Source organism: Taeniopygia guttata, chromosome 12 (genome assembly GCF_048771995.1).
Source record: "Taeniopygia guttata chromosome 12, bTaeGut7.mat, whole genome shotgun sequence".
Classification (NCBI taxonomy): Eukaryota; Metazoa; Chordata; class Aves; order Passeriformes; family Estrildidae; genus Taeniopygia; species Taeniopygia guttata.
Genome location: NC_133037.1, coordinates 8,845,203 through 8,872,872, shown reverse-complemented (window position 1 = coordinate 8,872,872; position 27,670 = coordinate 8,845,203). Strand labels below are relative to the sequence as shown.

At 60.3% G+C, this 27,670-nt stretch overlaps 2 protein-coding genes across 11 annotated transcripts; both read left to right on the top strand.

Moving 5' to 3' along the window:
- The first annotated feature begins 98 nt into the window (after nt 1-98).
- Nucleotides 99-21,104, top strand: USP19 (ubiquitin specific peptidase 19). 9 transcript variants are annotated; one of them, XM_072935031.1, is made up of 26 exons: nt 99-233; nt 4,131-4,375; nt 7,264-7,392; nt 7,942-8,075; nt 8,387-8,794; nt 9,119-9,386; nt 9,518-9,674; nt 9,774-9,845; nt 10,361-10,476; nt 10,783-10,991; nt 11,274-11,475; nt 11,561-11,694; nt 11,887-12,045; nt 12,126-12,236; nt 12,400-12,510; nt 12,665-12,766; nt 12,983-13,123; nt 13,305-13,423; nt 13,644-13,781; nt 13,871-14,235; nt 14,901-15,011; nt 15,520-15,736; nt 16,044-16,196; nt 16,294-16,457; nt 16,538-16,716; nt 20,862-21,104. In XM_072935031.1, the coding sequence occupies exons 2-26, from the start codon at nt 4,267-4,269 to the stop codon at nt 21,000-21,002; spliced, it is 4,149 nt and encodes a 1,382-aa protein (XP_072791132.1). In that variant the 5' UTR covers nt 99-233; nt 4,131-4,266; the 3' UTR covers nt 21,003-21,104. The 9 variants fall into 9 exon arrangements, with proteins under 9 accessions (XP_072791132.1, XP_072791131.1, XP_072791129.1 ...); XM_072935030.1 differs by having other exon boundaries at nt 10,777-10,991; XM_072935028.1 differs by lacking the exon at nt 20,862-21,104 and adding an exon at nt 18,525-19,657 and having other exon boundaries at nt 10,777-10,991.
- Nucleotides 21,105-21,880: 776 nt separating this feature from the next.
- SLC6A8 (solute carrier family 6 member 8) lies at nt 21,881-27,595 on the top strand. Of its 2 annotated transcripts, none has more exons than XM_072935033.1 (14): nt 21,881-22,126; nt 22,382-22,597; nt 22,940-23,071; nt 23,658-23,931; nt 24,008-24,140; nt 24,387-24,521; nt 24,613-24,716; nt 24,818-24,942; nt 25,022-25,134; nt 25,214-25,351; nt 25,652-25,754; nt 25,846-25,946; nt 26,101-26,271; nt 27,087-27,595. In XM_072935033.1, the coding sequence occupies exons 1-14, from the start codon at nt 22,021-22,023 to the stop codon at nt 27,216-27,218; spliced, it is 1,983 nt and encodes a 660-aa protein (XP_072791134.1). In that variant the 5' UTR covers nt 21,881-22,020; the 3' UTR covers nt 27,219-27,595. The 2 variants fall into 2 exon arrangements, with proteins under 2 accessions (XP_072791134.1, XP_030139300.4); XM_030283440.4 differs by having other exon boundaries at nt 22,379-22,597.
- Nucleotides 27,596-27,670: the final 75 nt, after the last annotated feature.

The following is a 27,670-nucleotide window of genomic DNA, read 5'->3' as shown; positions in this document are numbered from 1 at the left end:
GTCCGGGGGCAGAGCCGAACCCGCGGGCGGGACCGGGGCTCCCCGCGCGCCCCCGCGCTCCCGGTGCCGCGGGAACGCGCCGCCCCCGGCCCCGCGCCACGTGACTCACCCGCGTGTCACGTGGGCGTGCCCGGCGGTTCCCGGAAGTGCGTCACGGGCTCGGGCCTGTCTCCGTTGTCGGCCCGCTCGGAACTTCGGCGCGGCACAAACAGACCGGAGCGGCGGGCGGGGCCGTGAGTGCGGGGCGGGCCGGGCCGGCCGGGCCGGGGCGGCGGCGGGGCCCGGGGGCGGCGAGCGGCGCCTGGGCCGGCGCGGGGTGAGGGCCGCAGCGGCGGGCAGGGCCCGGGGGCGGCGGGAGGCCGGGATGCGGCCCGTGGGCACGGGAGCCGGGGCGGCGGAGAGCGAGGCGGGCAACGGATGGCGGCGGCGGCTGCCTGTGACGGGCCTGAGTGGAGAGAAGGTGCGGGGCTGCAGGAGCCGGGGCCGCGGCGCCTCAGAGCGGTGCGCGGCAGGACGGACCGAGCGCGGCAGCCCCGGGCAGGAGCCGGCGCGGTGACCTCGTGCTCCGCCCGCCGGGGCCGTTCGCACCGACACCGCTCACACCGACACCGCTCACACCGACACCGTTCGCACCAACACCGCTCACAGTCCCCTAGCCCGCTCCCGCTGCCTGGGCCGAGCAGCAGCGCCCAGCAGGCCCGGGGCTGCCGGCTGCTGTCTGGACGCTCTCATCGCTATCCCTGCCCACGGCTGGCGGGTTGGAACCAGATGATTTTCAAGATCTCCTTCCAGCACAAACCTTTCTATGATTCAGTGATTGTCCCCAGAATGAGGGAGCTGGGCCTGCAGGGTTCCCCACTCAGCAGAGGGCTCACTGCTGGCACAATGCATTGGGAGCACATTGATTTCCACGTGGGTTGGAAACATATTGTGTGACAGTGCTGGCTTGAGTAGCTGCCCCAGGGGACTCTGTGCTTGTCCTGGCTCCACCCGTGTGTCAGACATGCCCAGAAACTCAAGTAAAAGTCAAGCTTGAGCCATGGGATTTCTGGTCCCTCAGGGGAACAAGAAACAGAAGGTGGCAAAAGTATTTGTGTACCTGAGGGACATGTTTCTATTGTCTGTGTTTAGGACATGGAGGATGCAAAAGTCCGTGTAAAGATGATACTGTTGGAATAGCCAGCCTTTTCTGCAGCTACCCCTGCAAAGGCCTTTGGGCACTGGTGGGGTGTGCAGTAGACAAGAATCAGGGAGCTCCTCCTGCCATGTGCTAAACCTGCCCCAGGCACGGGACACAGATTGCATCTCACTGAGCCTTTCTGCTGTCCTTCCCGGTCTGGTGCTGCTCTGGGGAGGAGTGGCCCTTCTCCTTGGCCTCTTGCTCCCTTTTCTCTGGCTAGTCAAAATATTTGCAGTCTCAGCATGAGCTGGGTTGGGAAACTGCTCTGGGAGAAGACAGGGTTAGGAGAGAGCCCGGGCTGGATCTGGGTCTGGTACACACCACAGCACAAAGGCGGGCAGGGTAGAGGATGGGGAGGCACTTCTGCTCCCCGCAGCAGCATGGCCTGGCTTCCCTGGCTCTGGGCATTGAGTAAGGTTTTGTAGGAGTGGCCAGCTCATCAGGTGCTTCCCAGAGGTTCACCTGGCATCTAGCCAGAGTGGCTTTTCACCATCTCTCCCCTGCAGTGACGCCTACCGTGCCAACAGGAGTGGTGCCAAAACCTTTGTGCACCCAGGGGCTGAACATGCTGCCTGTATGTGAGTTTCCTGGTGGCAAAAAGTCTCCTATTCGCCTGTTCTAATTCCTGAGTAACCTGTGCTTTGCCTTCACTCCTCCAAAACCTTGAAGTGTGTGCAGCAGCCTCAGGCTGCCATCAGTCTGGCAGCTGAAACAGGCAGAGCTCCAGCCCCCTTGGTTCCTGCCTGCCATGAGGAATAGCTGTCAGCAAAGCACCCGAGGGAGCTGAGCTCTCAGCAGGGCATGAGAGCAGCAGGCTTCTCCTGGAGGAGTGACAAGCAGGCATGCAACCCTGTCTCTCTTCCTCACCCCTTTTTGGGCAGAGGTCTGTCCTTTCTCAGCCCTCCAGGACCCTTCTCAGAGCTTGTTTCACTCCTGCCCAGCAATTATCCTCTGCCACCCCTTTGGAGGTGCAGGAAGGAGGCAACAGAGCCTCTCCTGACCCTGCATGAAGCAGTCACTGCTTCTTGAGTAATTTCTCCTGGGGTTTTCACCTTGGAGGCAAAAGAAATACAACAAAAAATGCTTTCCCATGTTTGCCAAGCCTAGGTGAGCTTCTTCAGCACCAGGAGACTGGAGCTGAGTGACAGCATGCAGCTGGCATCAGAGGCCTAGCCTGGTGAATCACTGCCACTTTCACTGCTGTGGGGGCCCTTCCCATTCCCTCTGGAGCCAGAAGTGCTTCTGCATCCTGGAGAGACCCAGTGAGTGCAGCAACACGGGGATGATGATGCTGCCCTCCCACACTCTTTCAAGCTCTTTGGGACTGATACTGGACTCTGCTCAGCATCTCAGTCTCCAGGTCACTTGGACCTCTGCACCATGGGTGGCAGGAGTTGTCTGTGCCAGGAAGTTGGGCTGGACTCAGCTTTTCACTTGGCTTCAGTGGCTCTTTGTGGTGAGAGCGAGTTGGCCTGCAGAGAAGTGGTTTGGATGCAGCACCGGTCATGGGGCTGGCTTTGCCAGAGCTGAGGGCAAGGCTTTGCTCTCTGGGGTTCCTCTTGGTTTGGGGCTGCTTGTTGCCCTGAACATTTCCAGAACACAAATGCCCTGGCAAAATGGGACTGGCAGGACAGAGCTGGCAGTGTCCTTCCTCTGTCAGAGTGCCTCCCTTGGAGGTACCTCCTGCCTCTGGCTGTGCCCATGCACAGCAAGGGTCTGTGCTTGGTACGTGGCTGAAAGCAGAACAGGGTGTTCCTGAGGGACAGCTGCCTCCCACTGATGGAGAGGCAAGCTCAGTGGAGCTGGGCTAGGCCAAGGTGTTGTTGGGCTTGGCTCCATGTCCTCAGATGGGAGCCAGGCCGTGGGATGTGTGTGAAACAGTGCACTGAGAGTTGTGGCAGGCAGCTGGCGCCTGGGGGTGGGCAGGATCCGAGCTGGGCCCGTTTCCTTGCTGCAAACCCCTGCAGGCTGGCAGGCACTGCCAGGGTCAGGGTGTGCAGCCAGGGCAGCGAGGGAGGAAACCTTCCCAGCTCTCTGCTCACACTGCCTCCACGGGGACACCTCCAATGGGACTGCTTTCAGTGGGTTGTTTCATCTCTGCTCTCTCAAAGCCCTGAACACTGCAGGGTGACACTGACGAGTGCACCTGGGCCATCAGCTTGCAAGTCCTGTAGGGGAGCTGGCTTTGTAGGGAGGGCATGTCTACAAAGGGGACAGGGGTGAACAACTTACATGCCCTGCTTAGCCTACTCTGTTCCTGGGGCACGAGGAGCAGAGGTGTCCTGTTTCCAGGCCAGGCCCCGCTGACGCTGTCTGTAAACTGGCTGGGAGATAAATATTCAAGGTGCAGTCATGCTGGTTAAGTTCCCAGCTAGTGGGAGAAGGGGGAGGAACTCTGCTGTTGCCAGGGTGCTCTGCTCTCATCTGTCATGGGAGACTGTCCCAGGCCTGCTTCCTTCTTAGGGTGTTACTGGTTCCTATTCTGGTGCTGTTGCACAGGACACTGTTTGACTGAAATAGCCGTCACTTGAAGCTGTGTGACAGGCTCCCCTGCTTGACTCTGGAGGCTCAGTTTTGTAGATCCAGGCCTCCTCATGCCCTTGCCCTCGCCTGTGTCTCTGGGTGTTAGCGCCAGCAGCTGCTCTTGGCCAGTGTTGCTATAGTGGGAGCCATGAGCATGACACTTGCTTTCCAGGTTTTTAATGCGTGCCACATACTGAAGACCCCTGGTTGTATGTTGGGAGCTCTGACAAGCCCATGCTTTTGGCAGTAAGCACTGTAGCAGCTGTGATGAGGTCGGTTTCCTCATTGAGCGCTGCATGGGGCTTCCCATAAACACCATGGTGAAGGTCATGTAAGGGCACTGGCCCTGAGGCAAAGAGTGGATCCTGCTGCTGTTGGGCCTTTTCCACCTGCTCCTCCTGCCATGCTTGCTCTTTCCTCTCTTTAGGCCATTACTTCCTTGCCAGAGAGTTTGACCACAGAGAGTCGCCAAGATAGCTGGGCCAGGAAGAAAACGTCGCACCCCTGACCCAGACTCCATTACCGACCCCGGCGGGCTGTTTGTGTCCTCCAAACGGCTGAAGATGTCCAGCAGCACAAATGCCCCTGGCCAGAGGAGAACATCTCGGGGCTTGGATGATGCCACCAACAAAAAGAAGCAGAAGGATCGAGCCAATCAGGAAAGCAAGGAAGGTGAGAGCCCCTCAGCATCACTGGTGAGCAGGCCCAGGGTGTCTCAGCCCCGCAGCCTGGGAGCCTCTCAGCCATCTGCTGCAGGATAAGCAGATTTGACTAATCACTTCCTGCGGCTTATGGTAACCCGTGTGATGTGGGATCTTCTTGACACAGTGTCCTCCCTGGACCTGTAACCTCCTTTCTTTGGGTACTACTTAGCTGCAGTGATGTTAGGAAGGTTGGGCATGTGGCCTTGTTAGCTAAAGTCTGCAGCTGGCCTTGGTGATTGTTTCTAGACTCTGCTTTGGACTGAGTGTGATCTGCCCCGATACAGTGAGAGTGGAACTGAAACCTGTGGGTGCTCTTGCAGCTGGAGGCAGCACTGTGACCAGGAGTGCAAGGCCTGCGGGTGGGGCTGGTGCTTTAGCTTCTGAGTCAGAACAGGGTGTGGTTCAGGTGAAGTAGTTGCTGTAGAATAATTCCTTCTTTAATTGTCATGTATCCTTTGACAAAAATGATGCTTCGGGTGCAGTGAATGCCTGCGGGCAGGATGACTGCAAGATTCTCTGTGGCTCTGGAAAGCTGTTTGATTTCTGTGCCTGCTCTGTTATGATTACTGTAACCTCAAATCACAGGGTGTTTTATAGGCCAAGGTAATTGAGTGCTCGGCTAGGTCTGTGCCAGAGCAGCCGGGCGCAGTCCCCGATGTGAAATCCCACACAGAGCAGAGCACAGCGCCGCTTTCTCTCACATGGGAGGAGTGCGCCTCTGGTAGGGCTTGGCTCTGCATCCTCTGACGTGGGGGCTGTCTTGGGGACAGCCATGCTGCCCTTGTCCCCGCTGTGAGAGGTGTTAAGAGACTCTAGATCCTCCACGCAGTGCTACTGCCGTGCTTCTCCCACTGCCAGCCCCACCAGCACCTTTGCACCAGTGGCTGTAGTGGTCAGCAGAAATTTCCTACTGGTTTGTACCTGGTCAAGGGAGGCAGAGACAGCCCTCTGAATATTCCTGAGTGGAGACCACAGTTCCTGTTGCCACTCTTTCTCCACTCCAGGAGAATGTGCTGTCACTTTGGGCTCCTTGCCTGGCAGAGTTCACTGTCCTGTGGGGCTAGAGCGGGCCTGGAGACACTTCTGGCTGTTGGAGGTAATTCTGTGGGTAGCAGGGATTAGGTGTCAGGTCAGTTTGGTTCCTCACTCTGATCTGGAAGGAGGTTTTCAGATGTGGACGTTGGCAGCTTGTGCAGGAATGGAAATGTTAAAGTGCAGCTGAGCCACGTGGTTCTCTGGTTACAGCAGAATTAGTTTGAGCATGACCAAACACCAGGTTCTTTCTGTCAGATCAAGACAGGACTCCTCTATATGGCTGGGGGCTGGGACCTGGTGTACCAAGCTGGGCAACACAGCTGGGCCTGGATGCCCACAATGCTCACAATGAGATGTGCCTCAAAAAAGCAGTGCCTGCATGGTGCAGAATTGTCGTGTTGCTCCCACTGTGTGGCTGTTGAGACTGGGATATGGTAGTATGGCCCAGAGCAGCTGTCCTGGCACTGACTTGCTGCAGTGCTGCAGGCAGGACTCTGAGGAAGGAGAATGTGAGAAAGCAGAGGAGGGAAGTGGGCAACACATGCAGGATGAAAGACCTGGACACGGATTCAGGGTAGAACGAGGTGATGTGTGAAATTTTCAGCATCAGCTTGCTGGCCTATGTTGTGAGGTGACAGAATGACAGACCTGCCTGCGCTCTGCTTCTCTGCCCACCAGTGTCTCGCCCTGAGCTCGAGCAGGCTGAGACTACCCAGGAGAAGGACTCAGAGGAGGGTAAGTCGAGGCGTGTGCCAGCTGTCAGTGCATGGCCATGGAGTGCCCTTGCCAAGGGATCTGAAGCTCTCACCTTGTTGTCCAGTGCTCTGGCATTGAGCGGAGCTAGCATGAGCACTCCCTTGCCTCAGTGTTTATCTTAACAGTATGTAGCCTTCCCAGGGGCAGAGAAAGGCTGTCTGCAAGGAAGAGGCCCTGAGTGTGTGGCAGGCTGCTTGCAACTCAGGTGTCACAGTGCCACTGAGCACAGGCTTGGGACGCCTCACTGCTGACACCTGCTCTGCTTGTTTCTGAGTTGGACATGATGCTGTGCTGGGAACATCCCAAGCTGTGTCACCTTGTGGGCAGCATTGACTGGTTTCTGTCTCAGTCCAGGCCTGCTCTGGGGACAGAGTAGGGTGTCCTTGTGTCCCAGGGGTAGAACAAACCTGATTGAAATCAAGGTGATCAAAATCACTTCCTTGTGTTGAAGAGTTCAGGTCATCAAAGGCCACACCTAGAGCCTGGCAGGCACACAATGGAAATTCTGCCTGCACCAGAATACCACTGCTGCACTCTTTTCTCACCCATTACAGCGTACTTGCCCATTGGCCAGCCTGTCCATCCTTCAGCCGTGTTAGCCACGCTCACCTGGCAGGAGTACATTACTTTGATGGTTGCAGCTGAGCTGCTTGGTTTGCATATGCAAAGGGGAAGTGGCAATTTCTGATTGTGGTCAGAGTCCACCTAAATCCCCCAGAGTAATTCTGTGGCTTCCTTGTTCCTTGGGAAAGCAGTAATTGCTTTGTCGCTGGCAGGAGCCACCCTTTCTTCCCAGCTGCCACTGCTGCTTGTGGCAATGCCAAGAACAGCACTGCCTTTCTGATCTCTCCGGTTCCCACCGGGATTCATCCGCCCTGCTGCAACATGTGTTCTTGTTTGTGGCCTATCTGATGAGGGCAGGTCCCTTTTAATTGTCATGATCTGTGTTTCCTGCGGTGACCTCTTTAACTGCGTGTGTGTTCAGGCTTGTGTTCCCCAGCCAAGGAGTGGGCACTTCAGGCTCATTCCCTAGCAAGTGGGTGACACTTCCCTCCCTTTTCCTAGAGCTGCTGCTGGACTGGAAGCAGAATGCCGATGAGATCATTATCAAGTTGAATTTGGGCACTGGAGCTCTGAAGGCAGAGGATGTACATGCTGATTTCACTGACACAGACTGTGTGGTCAAACTACCAGGTATGGCAATGGAGCAGCTGCTGCTAGCATTTATCCATTGGGATTTGGCGCAGCTCTGGGCCACGCACGGGGTTGCCACAGGCAGACATCAAACTTTTCCCTCAGAGGCAATGCCCTGCTCTCAGCTGGCACACACTCAGGCAGCAGACAGGGCCCATAGGAGAGCATTGTAGAGCTGGGGAGGGCAGGAGCTGGCCTCTGTGCCAAGTGAACAAATGTCCACGGCCGCGCCAGTGCGTCTCTGTCCCCTGCTTGCTGGGATGGCTGAGTCAGTCCCGGGTATCCTTTGGAAAAATGACTGTGCCCCTGAGGGCAGGGAGGCCCAGGGCCTTCCCACTGGGAAGGAGGCCAGCCAGATGTACAAAGCAAGTTCAGGGAAGCTGGCTGGAGCCCTGGAAGGCTCCTGGGGTATGGTGGCAGCCTGCCTGCAGCTTTCTTGGCTCTGAATGAGTGCTTCCTTCATCCTGGGGGCAGGTGAAAGGGGGCTGTGGGTTAGGTGACAGCTGCCTGGAGCACTGCCTGAGGTAGTGGTTCCCCTCTGCTTTACAGACGGGCGCCAGTGGAGCTGTCAGTTCTATGAAGAGATCGAGAGCTCCTGCAGCAAGATCCAGTGCAAGAAAGGCAACTTTCTACAGCTTGTGCTACAGAAGAAGATCCCACTCCATAACTGGTCTTCACTTCTGGTAAGGAGGGAATAATCTGTCTGTTAAGGGAATTTGTGGAGCCCTGGGGAGCTGGGGTCAGCTCCAAGCTCCCTGCTGTTGAGCTGCCCAGGGAGCAATGTGGGGCGCATCTTTCATCTATGTGCTGCGTGAACCATCTGCCACTGTCCCAGGGAGTTGTATCCCTGTTTCTGCCTGCCATGCATTCCCAGGTTCTGGAGTAGAGTCCTGGTGCAGTCTGGGAAGGGGGAGTGAGGGTGAGGGGTTGATAGGGAGCCTGAAAGATGCTGCTACCTGAATACCTTCCCACTGGGCTGCATTGCTTTTTACAGAAAAAAAGGAAAGACGGATCCAAAGAACTGGCCAAAGGGGCTGCGTGCTGGGAGAATGGGAAGGAGAAGGCTGCTTCTGCAGAGCTGACCCCTGAAGAGCTGAGGGCTGAAGGCACAGAGCCACCAAGATCCCGGCGGGAGCCCTCCAACCCCAAGCGTGCTCCAGGAAGAAGCGAGGCCCTGGGAGGGAAAAGCCCAGCCAGCCCAGGGACACAGAGTGGCCCCAGTGCCAAGAGGGCAGTATACCTCAAAGTAGCTCCCACTGAAGAGGAGGCGAATGCCAGGGTCGCCGGGAGCACAGAGCCCAGCAAAGGGCACAGTGGGAGAGCCAGCAGCCGCCGCAACGGCAGAGCCAGCCAGGCCGAGGCACCCGCGGCCCTCGCAGACCTGGCACTGCCACTCGAGAAGGTACCTGGGGACCTGGCTGGACAGGGGACCCCTGCTTCCTCTGCCCTGTGCAGGGGATGCAGGACCCATCCCTGCCAAGAAGGATGAGGTGGGCTCTGGGATGCTGAGGGCTGACAGGAGGACCTGTGGTGGAGGAGAGGGTGAAGTGAGGACCCTGCAGTTGCTGTGCTGTGGTGCTAGTGGGGCTGAGCTGGCATGGGATGTGCAGGGAAAGTGGGTGGTATGGAGCTGTGCCTCACTGGCTGGCAGGAGCCACAGTGGCTGGGCCAGGGCAGCTCAGGGATGACAGTGTCTGTGTTTCACTGTGTCTTTCTGTATTGAAAGGCTGTGGTTTTGGCCAAAGAGACTGTTCCCGTGGAGATGCCACCTCTTGCAGCTACCACAGAGGTGCTCCCCCACCGTGTTGCCACCTGTGTTGAGAAGAGAGTCCTGCAGCCAGGCAGCCCTACTGAGGCCTTGCGGAGCCGGGACTGCCTGCCTGTCCTGGGAGAGAGCTCTAAGGCCATCCCAGTGGCCACCCCTCCCATGGGCAGAGATGGTGAGAAGAGGGACTGGTCCAAGGATGATGTGGCTCTGGAAGCAGCAGCTGACGGTGAGTGGCCAGAGCCCATGGGGTGAGCCTGGTCAGGAAGGCCCATCTGCTCAGGACCTTTCCTGGGTCAGCTTGCATCCCCAACATGCAAGGAAGATAATCTCTCTCTCTCTGTGGTTTTCCTTACTCAGAGCCAGAGCCTTTTGTAAGCCTGACCTTTGTCAAGAATGACTCATACGAGAAGGGCAATGATCTGGTGGTGGTGCATGTCTATGTGAAGGAGATCCACAAGGAGACATCCAAGGTGTTGTTCCGGGAACAAGACTTCACACTAGTGTTCCAGACGAGGTACAAGTTTGCCTCGGGATGATGCCAGGCTGCTGCATAGCTCCTGATTGTGGCTGGGCTACTTGTTTGTTCACCTCTGCTCACTCAATTTCTCTGCAGTGATTCGAACTTCCTTCGTCTCCATCCTGGCTGTGGGCCCCACACGGTGTTCCGGTGGCAGGTGAAACTCAGGTATGACTCCTGTCCTTCTAACCCACACCAGGGCAAGGGAGGTGAGAGTGCAGAGCTGGAGCAGGAACCAGTCCCATCTGGTGGTTCTGTACAGGGAACACTAGTTTCTGCATCTGGAGGTTTCACTTATACCATGCTACACTGGTGCCCTGAGCCTGGTCTGCCTTGGCTGAGTGCTGCTTGCAGAGGAGGAAGTCCCAGTGTCTCCTTGCCTGCAGTTTGCCCCAGGCTGTTCTAGAGCTCTTGGGACAGAGCCAGACCAGCCTGTGTGCCCTTTGGGTAGGATGTGCAGCAGGAGAGAGCCAAGCAGAATGGATCTGTCAGAAAAGAGGTGCTCAGTGTGCTCAGTGTGGCCAGGCTCGAGGGTTTCCACCCTGCTTTGCCAGGGCTACCTCAGAATTAGTGTTAGCAGGGTCCCTACTGCCTGGAGGCCATGGGTGTGCTATGCAAAGGCTTTGGCATGTCTGAGGCTGCTGTGGGGTCTGGGCACCTCTGACTTGCTGCATGCCTTGCAGGAACCTGATTGAGCCGGACCAGTGCACATACAACTTCACGGTGTCTCGCATTGATGTCTGCCTGAAGAAACGCCAGAGCCAGCGCTGGGGGGGGCTGGAGGCTCCAGCCACACGAGGTCTGCACCCTGCCTTCGTGTCCGTCCTGCCTGCCTGCTGCACTGCAGTGGGGCATGGACCTTCACCACTACCAGCTGCCAGCTGGTGCTGGGTCCTCTGGCATGGAATGGTGGGGAAGGAGAGGGGCTGAGTGGGTGCAGGTAGGAAGGATGTGAGCCAAGGGATAGGAGAAGGGCACTGCTGTTTCCCTTGCTCGTGGGTAGGAGAGAGCCTGTGCAAGTGTGGACTGAGCAGTTCAGCCCCACGGTGGGCAGTGTATGGTGCTGCTAACCACAGGCCCACCCTTCCCCCTTTTTAAGGTGCAGTGGGTGGTGCAAAGGTTGCCATGCCTACAGGCCCTACCCCTCTGGATAAGAACCCTCCGGGCAGTAACCAGCACCCCCTCTCCAGCAAGGAAGAGGCCCGAACCAGTGACAAAGAGAAGCCACGTGTGGAAGATGGGGCTCTGGATGGTGTGGCAGCCCGTACGGCCACAGAGCACTTGGCAGTGAAGCAGGAGCCACACATTCCTTCGGTGAGTGTAGTCATGCTGGCTCTGACCTGGATAGGGGAGAGAGAGACACCTCCTCAGTGCCACTCTGGAGACTGAAGTACTCCTGGAGGAGGAAGTGTGGTGTCCCTCAGTCATTGGAGCAGGACTGGGGTCACCCGTTGGCCTGTCTGTCCCAGTCCAAGTGGGAGATGGTGTGATGGCTTCAGCCCTCTCTGGGGGTTTTCTTGGGCTTTTGAGTTCCTCTGGTGTTCCCAGAGAGACTCCCGGAGTGCCACACTCTCACACTTGCTTCTGCTTTGGCAGCCCAAACCGACATGTATGGTGCCACCAATGACACACAGCCCCGTGAGTGCCGAGAGCGTGGAGGATGATGAGGATGAGGATGAGAAGAAGAAAGTCTGCCTGCCTGGCTTCACGGGGCTGGTGAACCTGGGCAACACCTGCTTCATGAACAGTGTCATCCAGTCCCTGTCCAACACCCGGGAGCTGCGTGACTACTTCCATGGTGAGCCCACACTGGGAGCCCAGCAGAGCTTGGCTACTCAGATGATGAAGCCAGCAGCCACCCTGAGCTCCTGCATTTCTTACAGATCGGTCCTTTGAGTCAGAAATCAATTATAACAACCCGCTGGGGACGGGTGGACGCCTGGCCATCGGCTTTGCCATGCTGCTCAGAGCTCTGTGGAAGGGCACACACCATGCCTTCCAGCCCTCTAAACTGAAGGTAGGGCCCTTGGCATTGGTGCTAAGCAGGACCTGCTGTGGGTCCCCAGCATTCCTTTGTGGGTACCTGGCTGCCCTGCAAGTGCCACAGAGAGCTGTGGGTGGGTGGGTGGGTGCAGCCAGGGTTTGTGCATGGGGCAGGCAGTGCTGCCAGAGGTCTGCTGACCAGCCCTGACTACTGTGCTCCCCACAGGCAATTGTGGCCAGCAAGGCCAGCCAGTTCACTGGCTATGCCCAGCATGATGCTCAGGAATTTATGGCCTTTCTGCTTGATGGCCTGCATGAGGACCTCAACCGCATCCAGAACAAGCCCTACACAGAGACTGTTGACTCAGATGGGAGGCCTGATGAGGTGAGGGTCTTCCTTCCCCAAAGTCACTGGGAGAACAGCTTGGGTGGTATAATGAGGTGCTAAGCCCTTTGTTCCTGCAGGTGGTAGCTGAGGAGGCTTGGCAACGACACAAGATGAGGAATGACTCGTTCATAGTAGACCTCTTCCAGGGCCAGTACAAATCCAAGCTCGTGTGCCCGATGTGCTCCAAGGTAGGGCAGCCCTGAAGGTTCTCTCCCTGTCCTGGTTGTGCAGAAGTATGCTCCTGACCCTCAGAGAGCACAGGTCACAGGGCAAGGCTGGATCTTGGGTCCACTGGATCTGCTGCTCAGCCACAAGCACTTCCTACAGCTGAGTGTGTTTTTGTATCTGCAGGTATCTATTACCTTTGACCCCTTCCTGTACCTCCCCGTGCCCCTCCCACAGAAGCAAAAGGTGCTGACCGTCTACTACTTTGCAAAGGAGCCACACAAGAAACCCATCAAGGTAAAGGATACTTCTGCCTTGGGGAGGGAGCCTAAGAAGGCTCCTGGAGGTGCCCCAGGCAGCTGTTCGTGTGCCAACCGGCTAAGCCGTGTGTTAAGTAAGGGCCTGCATGCCTTAGTGTGGTGTGACTAACGTGACACTTTCTTGGTGGCAGTTCCTCGTGAGTATCAGCAAGGAGAACTCCAGTGCCATGGAGGTACTTGACTCAGTTGCCCACAGCGTGCGTGTGAAACCAGAGAACCTGCGCCTGGCAGAGGTGAGAGTTTGGGCACATACCTGCTCTGAAGGGTTAGGCCGCCACAGTAGGGCCTGGGGTTGTCCATCTTTCCCTTGTGAGGTGGTGAGCTGAGCACAGCATCCTTGAGCTGCTGTTCTTCCCACAGCTCACTGTGAGGCTGAGGTCTGTGGCTCTCTGAGGAGAGGACACATAGGGCAGCCTTCACACGGCCATGCTCCACTGCTTTCCTGGCAGGTGATCAAGAATCACTTCCACCGCATGTTCCTGCCATCTCACTCCCTAGACACAGTCTCGCCAACGGACCTGCTGCTTTGCTTTGAGGTGCTGTCCCCAGAGCTGGCCAAGGAACGTGTGGTGGAGCTTCAGGTCCAGCAGGTAAGAAGGCATATTGGGACTACTGGGAGGGATGCAGGAAGGCTGAGCCATAAGTGGGACTGAGCAGGAGGGGCAGAACTGCACACAAGGGCAATTAGCTACAGTGAGCATGGATGCCCACCAAGGCTGCCTTGTCCTGCCCAGGTGCCCTTCCCTGTCCAATGGGTCCTTTCTCCTGCAGCGTTCGCAGGTGCCCAGTGGCCCTGTCGCCAAGTGTGCAGCCTGCCAGAAGAAGCAGCTGCCAGAGGATGAGAAGCTCAAGCGCTGCACGAGGTGCTATCGAGTTGGTTACTGCAACGTGTGAGTTGGCTTGGTGCTTGGCAGGGATGGAGGGTCTCCTGCTGTGAAGGGCTGGATGGGAGAGCTCTGCCTGTTGGGAGAAGGTGGGATGGATCTGCCCTTTGGGATGGAGCCACTTGAACTCCTGGTGTTCCCCTTGTCCCCAACCGTCTGGCCCTGCAGTGCTCCTTCCCAGGCTGTTCAAGGGTGCTGAGTTCAGCAGGGTCTATGTGTGTTACAGGGCATGTCAGAAAACACACTGGCCAGACCACAAGGCATCGTGCCGTCCTGAGAACATCGGTTTCCCCTTCCTCATCAGTGTGCCCGAGTCCCGCCTCACCTATGCCCGCCTGGCCCAGCTGCTGGAGGGCTACGCAAGGTGAGAGTCCAGGGAAGGAGGGTGCTTCTGCTGCAGAGCTGAGCTCAGCCCCATGTCTGGCCAGCTCTAACTCCCACCTCCATGCCCAGGTACTCAGTCAGCGTGTTCCAGCCTCCATTCCAGTTGGGCCGGATGTCACCGGAGCAAGGGCTGCAGCCTCTGCACTCGGACAAGCTGGAGCCCCTGGCCAAGAGCAGCTGTGCAGCAGCCACCTCTGCTCCTGAGCTGGGAGATGGGGACAGGGTTTCAAGCCTCCCTCAGGAGCCCCCGCTCTCGCCAGCTGTGCCTGAGCTGCAGCCAGAGATGGGGGATACTACCACTGTCCGGAGCAAGGTCCTGACAGCCAGGAGTTCCCTCCTGAGCTTGGATTCAGGGTTCTCTGAGCACATGGAGTCGCAGGGTGACAGCTGTTGTGAGAAGGAGCCATCCTATGAGAGAGCCCTCAAGCCAGAAGGTAAGAGGTGCTGAAGTGCTGGCTGTGTCTGTGCCAGGAGCTCGGGCAATTCTCCCTCCTTGGGGTGACCTCCCAGCACAGCATCTCTTCTCCTCTTGTGAGCTTGATCTGGAGATTCTTGGGAACACAGATGAGGCCATGGGAGCTTTGTTTTGGCACTCTTGCCTCACCTGAAATGCCTGCCCGCCTACCCACGCTCTGCCCTGCCCTGGCAAAGCCCAGGGTGTAGAGCAGAGACCTGATGAGGAGAGAGGCTGGAGTGTTGTGTTGTTGTGGGAGAGGTGGGAAGGTGGGGGCTGGCAGAAGTCCTGTGGGAGCAAGGCAGAGCTGGTGCAGGCTGAGCCCCTGGGGGCTGTGAGCAAAGCACTTCGCTCGCTCTGACTCAGCTGCATGGGACCAGCCTCTTGCGCTCGGCTGCCTGGCTGTCACGTTTCCAGACACTCGTCTCAGGATGGCAGCAATGTGCAGTGAAGGGGCAAGGCAGGCAGAGGAGCACAGCTTGCCAGGGGCAGGCGCCTGCTAAAAATAGTCAAGGACACGGGCACGTGGTTGTGTCCCTTCAAGGCCGTAGCATGTGAGGTGGGGGTGGGGGCGCTGCAAATTCTTGGCCCCTACGCAGGGCAGACAGGCAGTGCCACCACAAATCTGTCTGTGCCTATTCACAGCTGCCATCCCTGGGTACCAGCACACTCCAGACTCGCTGAGTGCCCGCGCCACACAGTTCTACATCACTAAGATCGATTCTGCCAACCGAGAGCACAAGCTGGAAGATAAAGGTGAGCCAGAACCCTGTAAAGCATCACCTTCATTGCTTACAGCCTCTGGCAGGGTAGTGGATCTGCCTGGCACAAGATGAGCCCAGGTGTCCACACTGGGACATCTGAAAGCTGCATCTGACAGGGCAGGAAAGGGCTCTGCTGCACAGAGCCTCTGTTTAGACACTCTCCTTGGGTATGACATTCCTGTTCTCCTCAGCAAATAGGTCAATTCCTTCCAACCTCATGTATTCTCAGAGGGTCTGTGATCTCTGGGTCACCTCTTTGTTTGAATGGGATGCCCACACCAAGTGCTGGTTGTGAGGGTACTGCTGATGAAAGGGCTGTGCCAGTGTTGCACCCTGTAGGCTGAGGGGCTCTGCATGATCAACGTGGCCAGGGGGTACCTGTCTCTTTCTGCCTGCACTTTTTGATCGCTGTATCTAACTGGGATGGGCAAGATTGCTCCAGGAAGCTGGCCTCGTCCAGCCTGGAGCAGTAGGTGTGTGAGGTCTGTGCCCCTTGACAGGTGACACCACCCTGGATCTGACAGACGACTGCTCCCTTGCCCTGGTGTGGAAGAACAATGAGCGCCTCAAGGAATTTGTGTTGGTAGAATCTAAGGAGTTGGAGTGTGTGGAGGATCCAGGCTCGGCCAGCGAAGCAGCCCGGGCTGGCCACTTCACCCTGGAGCAGTGCCTCAATCTCTTCACGAAGCCTGAAGTCCTGGCCCCAGAGGAAGCGTGGTGAGGAAGGCAGCAGGGTGGGTTCCAGCCAACGGGCCCAGACAGCAGCAGGGGTTTCCCAGGAGCTGCCTGGGCCTGCACACTGTTTCTGCTGGCAGCCAGGAACAATGAGCTGGCCTTCCCTGTGCACTTGGAAGGGCTAAGCCAGTGGGGAGCAAAGCTAGTGCTCTGCAGGACTGTACTGGCCTGCCCTTGACAGAAGAGGCTGAACCCTTTGCCAGCCCTGCATGTGGGGGCCCTGGGGCTGAGCTGGGCTGCAAGGACTGAGGCTCTCCCCGTGCCGGTAACAAGCACACTCTTCCCCCAGGTACTGCCCCAAGTGCAAGCAGCACCGTGAGGCTTCCAAGCAGTTGATGCTGTGGCGGCTGCCCAATGTCCTCATCATCCAGCTCAAGCGCTTCTCCTTCCGCAGTTTTATTTGGAGGGACAAGATCAATGACATGGTGGACTTTCCCGTCCGGTGAGAGCCCACGGGATGATGTGTCTGGGTTGACACTGTCTCTGCTGACCTGCAACGCAGCCTGATCACCCTTGACGGTCGCTGTGTCTCTCCATAGGAGCCTGGATCTGAGCAAGTTCTGCATTGGTCGGAAGGGTGAGCAGCAGCTGCCTGTGTATGACCTGTATGCTGTGATCAACCACTATGGAGGCATGATTGGAGGGCACTACACAGCATACGCCCGCCTGCCCAACGACAAGAACAGCCAGCGCAGCGACGTGGGTGAGCCTCTGTCACCCTTGCCACCCCTCTGCTCCTGCAGCCGTGACTTCTCTGCTTGCTTAACCCTTCCTCCTCCTCAGGCTGGCGGCTCTTTGACGACAGCACAGTCACCACCGTGGATGAGAGCCAGGTGGTGACCAGATACGCCTATGTCCTCTTCTACCGCCGGAGGAACTCTCCTGTGGAGAGACCCCTGCCAGGGCATCCCTCAGACCACCGCGCCGAGCGCACCCCCTCTGCCGAAGCTGCTGCCAGCCAGGTGAGCACTTGCGTCCCTTTCGCCACTGATGGAGCCACAGAGCCTTGAAATTTGCTCAGGGGCCCTGCCCGTCTTTACCTGCACCCACAGAGCCTGGTGCAGCTGTGGTGCAGTGCCTGTACCCCTTTGATACCAAAGAGCTGGCACCAGCTGGGCACTGGAGCCTGTCTTGCCGTGTTCTCACTGTGGGCTTGGGACAGTCCCTGTCCTGAGGGATCACAGGAGAGCTGGTTTTCATTATCAGTGTGGAGGTGCTGGTGGGAGGGCACTGGAAGAGGAAAAAGGGGCACAGCCTCACTGGGGTCTGCACTGGAGGAGGGGTTGTGAGCAGCGCAGTAGGATCTGGTTGTGCTAGGGAGCAGTAAGAACTTGCCCTCTGGAGCCACTTTAAAGGCAGGGTGGGGAACACTTTGCTGGGGCTCAACTCAGGGCCAAGCCAAGTGCAAAAAAGGTAAATGCCAGTGCTGAGCAAGAGGCCTGGCAGCCTTCACAGGGTGCTGTAGAGAAACCTGCCAGAGCGAGCTCTGTTGCTGGGTGGCCTGGGAGGGAGGGACTGGGGGTGGGCTGGATGGCAGTGTGCTTTCAGAATGCAGTGGTAGGGAATGGCTGCACTGATCTTCTTGTGGAAGTCAGGAAAGCTGAGGCTGGTGCCCACCTGGTCAGATCCCAGGCAGCATTGTGCTGCAGACGTTCCCTCCATGCTCAGCACCTCTGTGGGCCCGCAGAGTCTGAAGATAATGCTCAGTTCATCTCCAGCATGACGGCACATGTGTGCCCAGAGGGGCCTTTCTGGCCTGGCCTTCCTGCCCCTCTGGCTCATCCTCCCCTTGGCCCAGTGCTGGTTAGGCATTCCAGCTCTGCCCTCTTGCCTGAGGACAAGCTGCCTGTCTCTGAGACCAGTGGGGCTGTCTGACATGCTGGTGTCTGCCTGCCTGGGCTGTTCCTGCCCTGTGTGTGTGTTCTGGGGCAGCCTGAGCAATGAGAAAGCTGCATTGCTTCTCACACACTGGTGGTGAGAGCCTTCAGGGACCAAACTGGCACTGTGGCTCACTGTGTGCCCCATGGCACTGGGGTTCATCAGGTTGCTCTGTGGTACTGGGGTTCACTGGGCCCCTGGCAGCACTGGTTCCCCTGCGGTAATGGGATGCATTGGATCCCAGTGGGGCTCAGCAGGTCTCCAAGAACCCTGGACCACCTGCACCCTCCGTGGCACTCGGTGCCCTCCAGAGACCTGCTCCCTGACTGGCTGCTCTGCACGATCACCGACATGAAGGGCCAAGCCGCGGCTGGCTGCCTGTGGAAAATCCTCCTGGAACCTGGGCTACAATTGGTTGTCAGAGCATTCCTGCCCACCAAAGCAGAGCTGTGACTGGCTGTACTGGCACTGTGCCTCCTGCTCCTGCTGCTCCAGCTGGCTCTGGATTGGCTGTCATTTGAAGGATCCTGTTGGGATCACAGAAGCTGGGCTGTGACTGGCTGCTGCCTGCTCCCTTGCCTCCTGGATCCACCAATGCAAGTGCATCTGCTCCATCGGGATCCAGCTGCTGGCTTCACTCCCTGCAGTCCCGTGAAGACCCTGCCCCGCAGCTGCCCACGCTCCCTCCCACAAAGCCACCCACCGGAGCTCCACACACCAGAGACCCCGAAGAGCTGCGGGGGCGGGCGCGACCGCAACGGTGCTGCATGGGGAGGCGGGCTGGCTGGCTGGGCACGGGGCTGGGCTTGCAGGCAGCTGCCTGCCCCGGGGGATGGCAAGGGGTGTTGCCCGTTGTGTTCTCCAAGTGCTGACGCAGGTTTCCACATCGCAGGCTTCTCTGATCTGGCAGGAACTGGAGGCTGAAGAACAAGAGCTGCAGCTTGAGGCACCCCAAAGGCCTGCAAGAAACTCTTGGAGGCCCTGTGGCCAGAAGCGAACTCCGGGCACCCCCCACCACCCAGATGAAGGCTGCGTCAGATACTTTGTCCTGGCCACCACAGCTGCAATTGTGGCTCTCTTCCTGAACGTCTTCTACCCGCTCATTTACCAGCCCCGCTGGAGATAGGCCCAGGCGCGTGGCCAGCTGCGGGAGCGGGGCCGCCAGGGCACGCGCCGTCCTAGGACGCTGTGAGACGAAGACATGAGGCAGCAGGACAGAAATCGCTGGGAAAGACTCGCCAAGGGAAACATGGGGCTGTCGGCTCCTGTCTGTCTGCCCCGGCATCTCCTGTGCCAGCTGGCAGGCCTGTGTGGCCAGCCTACTACCTTGCCAAGGCACAGCCCAGAACCAGAAACTCCTTTGCCCTTCCTTGCTGCCCACTGGGAGTGGGGCAGGCCTCAAGGCTACCTGCTGCTCAAGAAGAGACGTTGCTGCTGTGTGTTGCTGGGGCCTGAGAGCCCCGTGGGCACATGAACCATCTCTGCTTGGCTCCCAAGAAAGAAGTGGAGACGTGCCGGGAGGCTGCAGCAAGGGCAGGATGCCCTGACACGGGCCCTGGCTTGGCCACCTGTCTCAGCTGTGCTGCTGCAGGAGTCTTGAGCTCCCCTGGGGCTGGGGCTACCCACGGTCCTTGGCCAGACCAGTCTGCCCTGCTGGCCTTCTGCTGAGCCTTCTGGTGCCAGCTGCCTGTGCGCTGGGAGTGTGTGTGCTGCGCTCCTGTGCTGGGGCTGGACGGGCTTGTCACCAAGGACTTGTGTGCTTCCCTGCTGAGCCCCAGACAGCTGCTGGGGAGCCTGGCAATCCAGACTGAGGTGCCCATGGTGAGCACTCATCTCTGTGGGTCACTGCCTCCCACCAGTCCGTGGGGCTGTGTGCTGGCAGCATCTGGGGGAGTTGGTCTCTTCAGGGCAGTGTGATGCAGCACCTCATTTGCGAGGGTACCAGCTGCCCATGCTGTGGGAGAGGCATGGAGGGAACACAGATATGACCATGGTACATTAATAAAGCCAGGTTTTCCAAAGAAATGCAGCATTCCTGTCCTGTGTGCTGGGACTCCCACACAGAGGCGAGGACTCCACACTGGGGTCACCTGAGGCCACTCTGTGACCCAGCTGGCACCAGGACCATCTCTTGGGCTTTGCTGGATGTCTGGTGCACCCTGTGTGGCAGCAGGCTCAGGGGAGAGCGCTGCTTGCCCATGCCATGGGGCGCAGGCTGGGCTCCAGTCCCAGCTGCGGAGTGAGAGCCTCACGGGACACGTGCAGGGCGTAGGGAAACCAGCAGGGCCAGGAGCAGGCAGTCCCCTGAGGCTGGGGCACAGGCTGCTACTCCAACCGTGTCTGACATTGAGACGTGTTGCCCTTGGCTGAGCGTGGCTCACACAGCTCTGGCATATTTGGGTGTGAGAGGTGACTTCAGAGCCCTGTGACTTTCTTTTCCATCTCCACTGCTGTTCTGCTGGCAGTGCCCTCAGCTGGCCTGGGAAGGATGTTTTGCAGTGAAGGGGTTCGTTTGCATTTTAGGCTGGAGTCTGAGCTGGACTCCCCCTACCTCTGTCCCTCCTCCACGTGCTGAGGTTTACTCCCCTCCCAAGCACGTCCCAGCTGGGGAGCCCCCGTCAGGGCTATGCCGTGGTCATGAGGTGCCTGTCCTGGAACAGTTGCCTCATTGTCTACAGCCCTGGGTCTCAGCAACTTCCCCCGCTCACCCACAGTGCTGGCCTCGTGGGTCTGAGTCAGTGCCCGGCGCCGGTGGGCTGACCTCTGCTCCGACTGGTGCTGGCACCCCAGGGTTGGGGCCCACAAGCTGCTGCCTGCACCTGCCCGCCCTCATTGGCGGTGGGTGGCCGGCAGCTAGGCCTGACAAGGTGCTCTCAGCCCTGGAAATCCCCTCTGGCCTTGCCGTGTTCCTCAGACCTCCGGCAGGCACTGGCAGCGTGCCTGTGGCCTGTCCCTGCTGCCCGTGCTGGGGTGCAGGGCTCTGCTCCGACCGCCCGTGGCTGAGCAGCCCTGGGGCAGGAGTGTGCTGCGGCCCCGGGCCGGAGGGGCTGCCTCCAGCGGCCCTGGGCACACTGCTTCCCTCTGCCCTGCGTGGGGTTTGCCCCCAGCTGCTGCACATTCTGTATGTGGGGCTGTCCCCCCGGGCACCTCTCCAGCCCCTCAGGAGCAAGGGAGGGAGATGGGTGGGCAGGGTGCAAGTCTCCCTCTCATGCCCACCTTCTGCTTGCAGGGTCTGCCCCCGGTGCCGTTCGGATCCGGCCTGGCCCCCGAAGGAGCCCCGCCGCTGGCTGCGGAAGGCCTCCCCGAGCGTTTTGCCAGCCCCGCCGAGCGCCCAGCCCCCTCCTACAGCAGCATGGAAGAAGTCGACTAGGGTGTCATGGGGGGCCTGGCCTGGGGGTGTGGGCCAGGCCAGGCACTGGGGGGTGGGGGGATGGGGGAATCGGGGTTTGTCCTGCGCTCATTAAACTCTCTGAACTCCACTTGCCTCTGCTGCCTGCTATCCCTTGGACCCTCTGCCCCCTGGTGAGTCGGGGCACCATGTCCCCAGTGTGCTGTTAGGACTCCCAGCACGCTGCTGCCCCGGGTGCCCTCGTGCTCCAGTGCTCCCTGGTGTGATTTGGTGCTTGCTATTCCCCAATATCCCTCAGGGACTGATGCCGTTGCGGGGTGCACTCCACAGCAGCCGTGGGGGACACAGTGTTCTGTGGTGCCTGCTGCTCTGTGTGCTCTGCTGCTGGCAGCACCCTGTTGTCTGGTGTCCCCTGGTGCAAATCCTGTGGCTTTCATCCCTTGTGTCTTCTTCTGTGTCCTGTTGCTGGTGGGGCGAGACGTGCAAGTCCCGCAGTTCTAGTGCCTGTTATGCGCTGAAGTGCCTCGTCTCCCGCTGCCTGTCTTGTCACCTGCTGACCCTAGCGCTCCGCTCCCTGGTGTCCCCGGGTGTGCCCCGCTGCCTGGTGTCTCTCGTGCCCGGTATCCCCCGTTGCCAACGCCGTCCCTCGCGGTCCGTAGTGTCGGAATCCCGCCGGGTGCTCCTTGTCCCCCCCGTGCTCCCCGCCTCGCCCCGGGGCCGGTGCCAGTGCGTCGGAACTGCAAGTCCCGTCAAGCCGCGGGCGGGCGGCGCGGCCAATGGGGCTCGGGGGGCGGTGCGGCCGGTCGCTGCCTCCGCCGCCGCCCGGTGCCGCGGCGCAGAGAGCCCCGGAGCGGCCGCGCGGCGCCGGCCCCGCAGCCCGGCTCTGAGCCGCCCGCCCGGCCCGGCCCGCCCCGCCGCGCCCCGCCGCCCTCAATGAGGTTCTTCCGACTCACCTTCAAGTGCTTCGTGGATTGCTTCTGAGCCCCCCTCGGCCACGGAGCCGCCCCCGACCCGCCCCCGCTCCCCGGCCCCCCGCGACATGCCCCCCGTTCCCACCGACACGGCCGCCCCGCAGCCGCCCGACGCCCCGCGACGCGACGCCGCCGCCACCACAGCCGCGGCCGCCGCTGCCCCCGCGGGCTCCGGTAAGCGGGGAGCGCCGGGGAGGGATGAGCGTGGGGAGGGGAAGAGGGGGGCCCACGGCCACGCGCGACCGCGGCGCGCCCCCTCCCGCCGCCGCGGGGTGAGTCACCGCTCTGCATTGTGACGTCACGCGCCGGCCTGACATCTGACGTCACGCCCCTACGCGCGGAGAGGGGCGCACGGGGGGGAGGTGCTTCCCCCCACGGGCGCGCGTGACGGCGGCGTGGGCATCCCCACTCCCCCCGTCTCGGCAGAAGGCTCCGGCGGGGCGGAGGGCACAGAGCCCCCCACGGCGGGCGAGGAGCGAACAGTGACGGCACCGCTGGTGCGACCCCCTGGTCCCCCCAAAGAGGCCGCCCCCGAACGGGAGACATGGACCCGGCAGATGGATTTCATCATGTCCTGCGTGGGCTTCGCCGTGGGGCTGGGCAACGTCTGGCGCTTCCCCTACCTGTGCTACAAGAACGGCGGAGGTGAGCCTCGTGCTCGCCCCACGCCGCGGGAGTGCGGCGCGGGGGGCACCCCGTGCCGCCCCAGAGTGTGTGCCTGGGGGTCACCCCACGCTGGGTCGGCTCGCCCTGAGCCTTCGAGGGGCTCGTGGGCCACCCCGCGGGGCTCCGGAGTCACTCACGGGGCGGGGGGTCGTGGGAGCCCCCAGCACCTGCCCGTGCTGACCTACATCGCGGCGAGGGGAGGGCGCGGAGGCGCCTTTGCCATTCGCTGCGTCCGGGCGGGCGGCGGAGGGAAGGGGGGGAGCAAAAGGGGGGGCCGGGGGGACGGCGGCGGCTGAGCCGGCCCCCTGCCCCCGGCCCCAGGCGTCTTCCTCATCCCCTACCTGCTCATCGTCTTCGTGGGCGGCATCCCCATCTTCTTCTTGGAGGTGGCTCTGGGACAGTTCATGAAGCAGGGTGGCATCGCCGCCTGGAACATCGCCCCTCTCTTCAAGGGTAACGCCGCGCCCTGCCCGCACCCTGCCTGCACCCTTTCCGCGGCCCCTGCACCCTGCCCAGGGCCCCCGGCACCCTGTCTGCACCCTGACTGTGCCTCGGCTGCACGCAGCCTGCTGGGGCTGGCAGCACCCTGCCCACGCCCTGCCTGCTCCCCTGCACCTTGCCCGCGTCCCACTGCCGCCGGTGCCGTGGCCAAGGATGGCAGCTGCCTGCACCTGTGCCCCGTGGCACCCCGTGCTGCCCTGCCTGCCTTGCCTGCCCCTGTGGCTCCTTGCCTGCATAATGCTGGATCCCAGGCAGCTGCTGGATCCCCACCTCCAGAGGTATCTTTCTGGCTCCCCCCTGGTCCTGTGCCATGCTACCAGCTGTCCCCACCCTGTCCTGTCCTGCCTGGGGCTGCCAGCTTCCCTGTCCCGTTCCCACCGGCTCTCCCCTGTCCTGTCCAGGGCTGCCAGCTTTCCCTGTCCTGTCCCTGTCAGTTCTCCTCTGTCCTCCCCCATCCCTACAGCACCCCCAATCCCACTCCATGCTGGCTGCTAGATGCCCACAGGTGCCTGTGGGCTCTGATCCCCCCGTGCCACAGGTTTAGGCCTGGCCTCTATGGTGATCGTCTTCTTCTGCAACTCCTACTACATCATGATCTTGGTGTGGGGGCTCTTTTACCTGGTGCATTCGCTGACGAACACCCTGCCCTGGGCCACCTGTGGCCACTCCTGGAACACGGAGCAGTGCACGGAGCTCTTCAACCCGGACTTGTGCCACAATGTCAGCACGAATGCCACTGTCATCACTTGGACCTCCAACTTCAGCTGCGCCGACATGTCCAACAAGCGCTCACCTGTCATTGAGTTTTGGGAGTGAGTGTGGGAACCAGGAGGGTGTTGTCTGGGGCTGGGGGTGTCTGCTGGTGCTCAGCACAGCCCCACTCTGCAGGAACAAGGTGCTGCGTCTCTCTGGGGGCCTCAGCGAGCCAGGGGAGATGAACTGGCAGATGATCATCTGCTTGCTTACCACCTGGATCGTTGTCTACTTCTGCATCTGGAAGGGTGTCAAGTCGACTGGGAAGGTAATGCTGGCGGGGGTACCGGCATCAGGGCCACGGGCATGAGAGAAGACTGCAACACATGGCACTGCTGGCTCCTGCCCTCCTGTGCCACAGCCCACAGGGGTGGGAGGCCTGTGTCCCACATTTGTCCAGGAGGTGCTTCCAGCTGCTGGGGACATTCCCAACCTCTGGTCCTGCTGGGACACCTGTGGCATGTGACAGAGAGCCCTGGCCCGGGGGGTCTCATGGCCACCCACTGCTCTTCAGATTGTCTACTTCACGGCACTCTTCCCGTATGTGGTCCTCATCCTCCTGCTGTTCCATGGGGTAACACTGCCTGGCGCGCTGGGTGGCATCATCTACTACCTGAAACCTGACTGGTCCAAGCTGGTTGAGGCACAGGTGAGGGCACCGGGGAGAGCAGCAAGGAGCTGGGTGCTGGACAACACCCTGGCACCCTCATCACCCCCTGACATCCTCCCTCACACCCCAGGTCTGGATTGATGCTGGCACCCAGGTGTTCTTCTCCTACGCCATCGGGCTGGGCGCCCTGACCGCACTGGGCAGCTACAACCGCTTCCACAACAACTGCTACAGGTAGGGCTGTGCCAGCTGCAGGCAGGCCTCTGCAGTGTCCCAGTGGCCCCTGGGGTGTCCCCCAGTGCCCCCCAGCACTTCCTTACATGCTGTGCCCACAGGGATGCCTACATCCTGGCTGTGATCAACAGCTGCACCAGCTTCTTTGCCGGCTTCGTTGTCTTCTCTGTGCTCGGCTTCATGGCCTCTGAGCAAGGCGTGGACATCTCCATGGTGGCCGAGTCTGGTGAGTGATGGGCGGTGGGTGCCAGCTGTGTCTTCTGTGTCACCCCTCGAGTGACATCTCTGACCCCACTCTCCTGCAGGTCCCGGGCTGGCTTTCATCGCCTACCCCAAAGCTGTGACGCTGATGCCCTTGTCTCCGTTGTGGGCCACGCTCTTTTTCGTCATGCTTCTCGTTCTGGGGCTGGACAGCCAGGTACTGTGGCAACCAGGGAGATGGGGAGCAGGCAGAGGATGGGTGGCACGTCCCCACTGAGCCCTGCTTTGTGCCACAGTTTGTCGGTGTGGAGGGTTTCATCACGGGCATCCTGGACCTGTTCCCCCAGCCGGGGGCTGGCTCGCTGCGCCGTGAGCTCACCGCTGCGCTCTGCTGCATCGTTTGCTGCCTCATTGACCTCTCCATGGTCACACAGGTGGGGGACATAGCAGGGACACTGCCGGCCAGCCCCACACGGGCCTGTTTCTGAGGCATCACCTCCCATGAGATCCCGCTGTGGGGTGGGAGCTCACTGGGGCTGCTGCCCTCGTGTCGGTGGAGCTGCCCGTGGCATGGGGGTCTCTGTGGCGTAGGGGTGCTGTGGGAGCAGGGTGCCCATCGCATGCAGGGTGTTCGTGCCAGGCAGGATACCGGTGCTGGCAGGGCTTGACTTGCCAGTGTGGCGGCCAGAGGGGCAGCCAGCACAATGCTGGTGACACGGGCACCTTCCCGGCAGGGCGGCATGTACGTATTCCAGCTCTTTGACAACTACTCGGCCAGCGGGATCACGTTGCTGTGGCAGGCTTTCTGGGAGTGCGTGGTCATTGCCTGGGTCTATGGTGAGGCCAGGGGGACACGGGGAGGAGGGGCACACAAGGTGGGACACACGGTGGGACACAAGTGCCCCAGCTGACACCCTCCTCCCCGCAGGTGCCGACCGCTTCATGGACGACGTGGCCCGTATGATCGGCTACCGGCCCCTGCCGGTGATGAAGTGGTGCTGGGCTGTGGTGACACCGCTGGTCTGCGTGGTGAGCGGGGCCGCCGCGCGTGGGGACACGCGTGGGCCGCCGCCCGGGCTGTGCGCGGGCGCTGAGCGCCCCCCGGCGGCCGCTGCGGGCACACGCGTGTCGCTGCCGTGCGCGGGCGTGCCCCGCGGGACCTCACCTGCCTCTCTCCACCCAGGGCATCTTCGTGTTCCACGTGGTGAACTACAAGCCGCTGACATACAATAAGACATACGTGTACCCGTGGTGGGGGGAAGCCATCGGCTGGGTCCTGGCACTCTCCTCCATGCTCTGCATCCCCTGCACTGTTATCTACAAGCTCCTGCGCTGCAAAGGCTCCTTCCGCGAGGTGAGGGCAGTGCAGCGGGATCACTCCTGCCTCTGTCCCCACCCCATTCTCAGCCACTGTTGTTCCTTTCTTAGTCCTGTCCCTGGCCCAGTCCCAACGCCATTCAAATTCCACCATCCACATTGCCATCTCAGTCCCATCCGCCACCAGATCCCATCCCTGTCTTTACCACTGTCTGATTCCCATTCAAATCCCACCACTGTCCACATTGCCCTCACAGTCCCATCCACAGCCAGGTCCCATCCCTGTTTTCATCACTGTCTCTTTCCCATCCAAATCATGTGCTTGTCCTCATTGTCTCACTCCCACCCAGATCCCAACCCTGTACCCATTGCTGTCTCATTCCCAGTCTTACCTGATTCCCACCGATGCTTACATAACTGTCTCAGTCCTATCCCTGTTGCAGCCAGATCCTGTGCAGTCCCCATCCACTGTCTGCTTGCAATTCCTGTCCTCCTTTCAATCTCATTTAGTTCTTTTCCCATCCTAGGCTCACCCCCATCCAAGTCCTCTTCCTGTCTTTATTGCTCTCACTCCTATCAGATTCCTATCCTCACTGCTGTCTCACCCCAGCCTCACCCAAACCCCATTCTTGCTGACATCACCGTCTTAATCCTGTCAGTGTCTCAGTCCCATCCCTGTCCCTATGCAATCTCTGTCCCTTTCTCAATCCTATTTCAATCCCTTTCCTGTCCCAGTCTTATCTCCACCCCCCCATCCAAATCCCATCCCTTTCCTATCCCTGTGCATTTCGGGGAATTCACCGAGCTAGGTCCAGGCTGTTGTCCCTGGGAGCTGACACGATGTCCCCACAGCGCTGGCAGCTCCTGACCACTCCAATCTGGGGCCAACACCACCTGGAGTACCTGACGCCAGAGGCAGAAGCCAAGCTGCTGGCCCCAGAGCCCCCCAAGGAGAAGGCGACGCTCTTCGAGACTGTGATCTGAGCGTGGGGAGGGTCGCGCTGCTCCCGCCCGCCATAGCAATAATGCCAGCACCGCCTCCCACCCACGCTGCCCCGTGCCCCCCGCGCCGCCCCGGCCGCCGGCCTCGCTGCAGGGGGTGAACACAGCGAGGTGGGGGGTGCTGGGGGCCACGGAGCCAGGGCAGCCTCGGGGCACAGGAGGGGTCCCCGGCGCGGGGGAGCGTGGCAGCCCGGGGGAGTGGCGGGGAGGCCGCTGGATGGGGGATGAGTGGGACAGCCCTTCCCTGGCCCCTGCCCGCGGCCCCCATGGCCCCCCACTCACTAACTGCTTCCCGTAGCGTTTGTCTGGTGTAACCCCAACCGCCCCGACATCTGGCAATAAACTGGGAGACCCTGGCAGTCCTGGCACTGCAGGCAGGGGAAGTGGGGCACTAGCAGCGGACAACTGAGGGGTGAGGTGTGGGGTGGCACTGG

What these genes read in the sequence shown, in the direction of transcription:
- USP19 (XM_072935024.1), top strand. Translation starts at nt 4,267, where the DNA reads ATGTCCAGCAGCACAAATGCCCCTGGCCAGAGGAGAACATCTCGGGGC. An exon ending in ATAACTGGTCTTCACTTCTG is followed by an intron (nt 8,076 to 8,386) that starts GTAAGGAGGGAA and finishes TGCTTTTTACAG; the next exon opens with AAAAAAAGGAAAGACGGATC. An exon ending in CAGATGGGAGGCCTGATGAG is followed by an intron (nt 12,046 to 12,125) that starts GTGAGGGTCTTC and finishes TTGTTCCTGCAG; the next exon opens with GTGGTAGCTGAGGAGGCTTG.
- SLC6A8 (XM_030283440.4), top strand. Translation starts at nt 22,021, where the DNA reads ATGCCCCCCGTTCCCACCGACACGGCCGCCCCGCAGCCGCCCGACGCC. An exon ending in CCTGTCATTGAGTTTTGGGA is followed by an intron (nt 23,932 to 24,007) that starts GTGAGTGTGGGA and finishes CCCACTCTGCAG; the next exon opens with GAACAAGGTGCTGCGTCTCT. An exon ending in GGTCATTGCCTGGGTCTATG is followed by an intron (nt 25,755 to 25,845) that starts GTGAGGCCAGGG and finishes TCCTCCCCGCAG; the next exon opens with GTGCCGACCGCTTCATGGAC.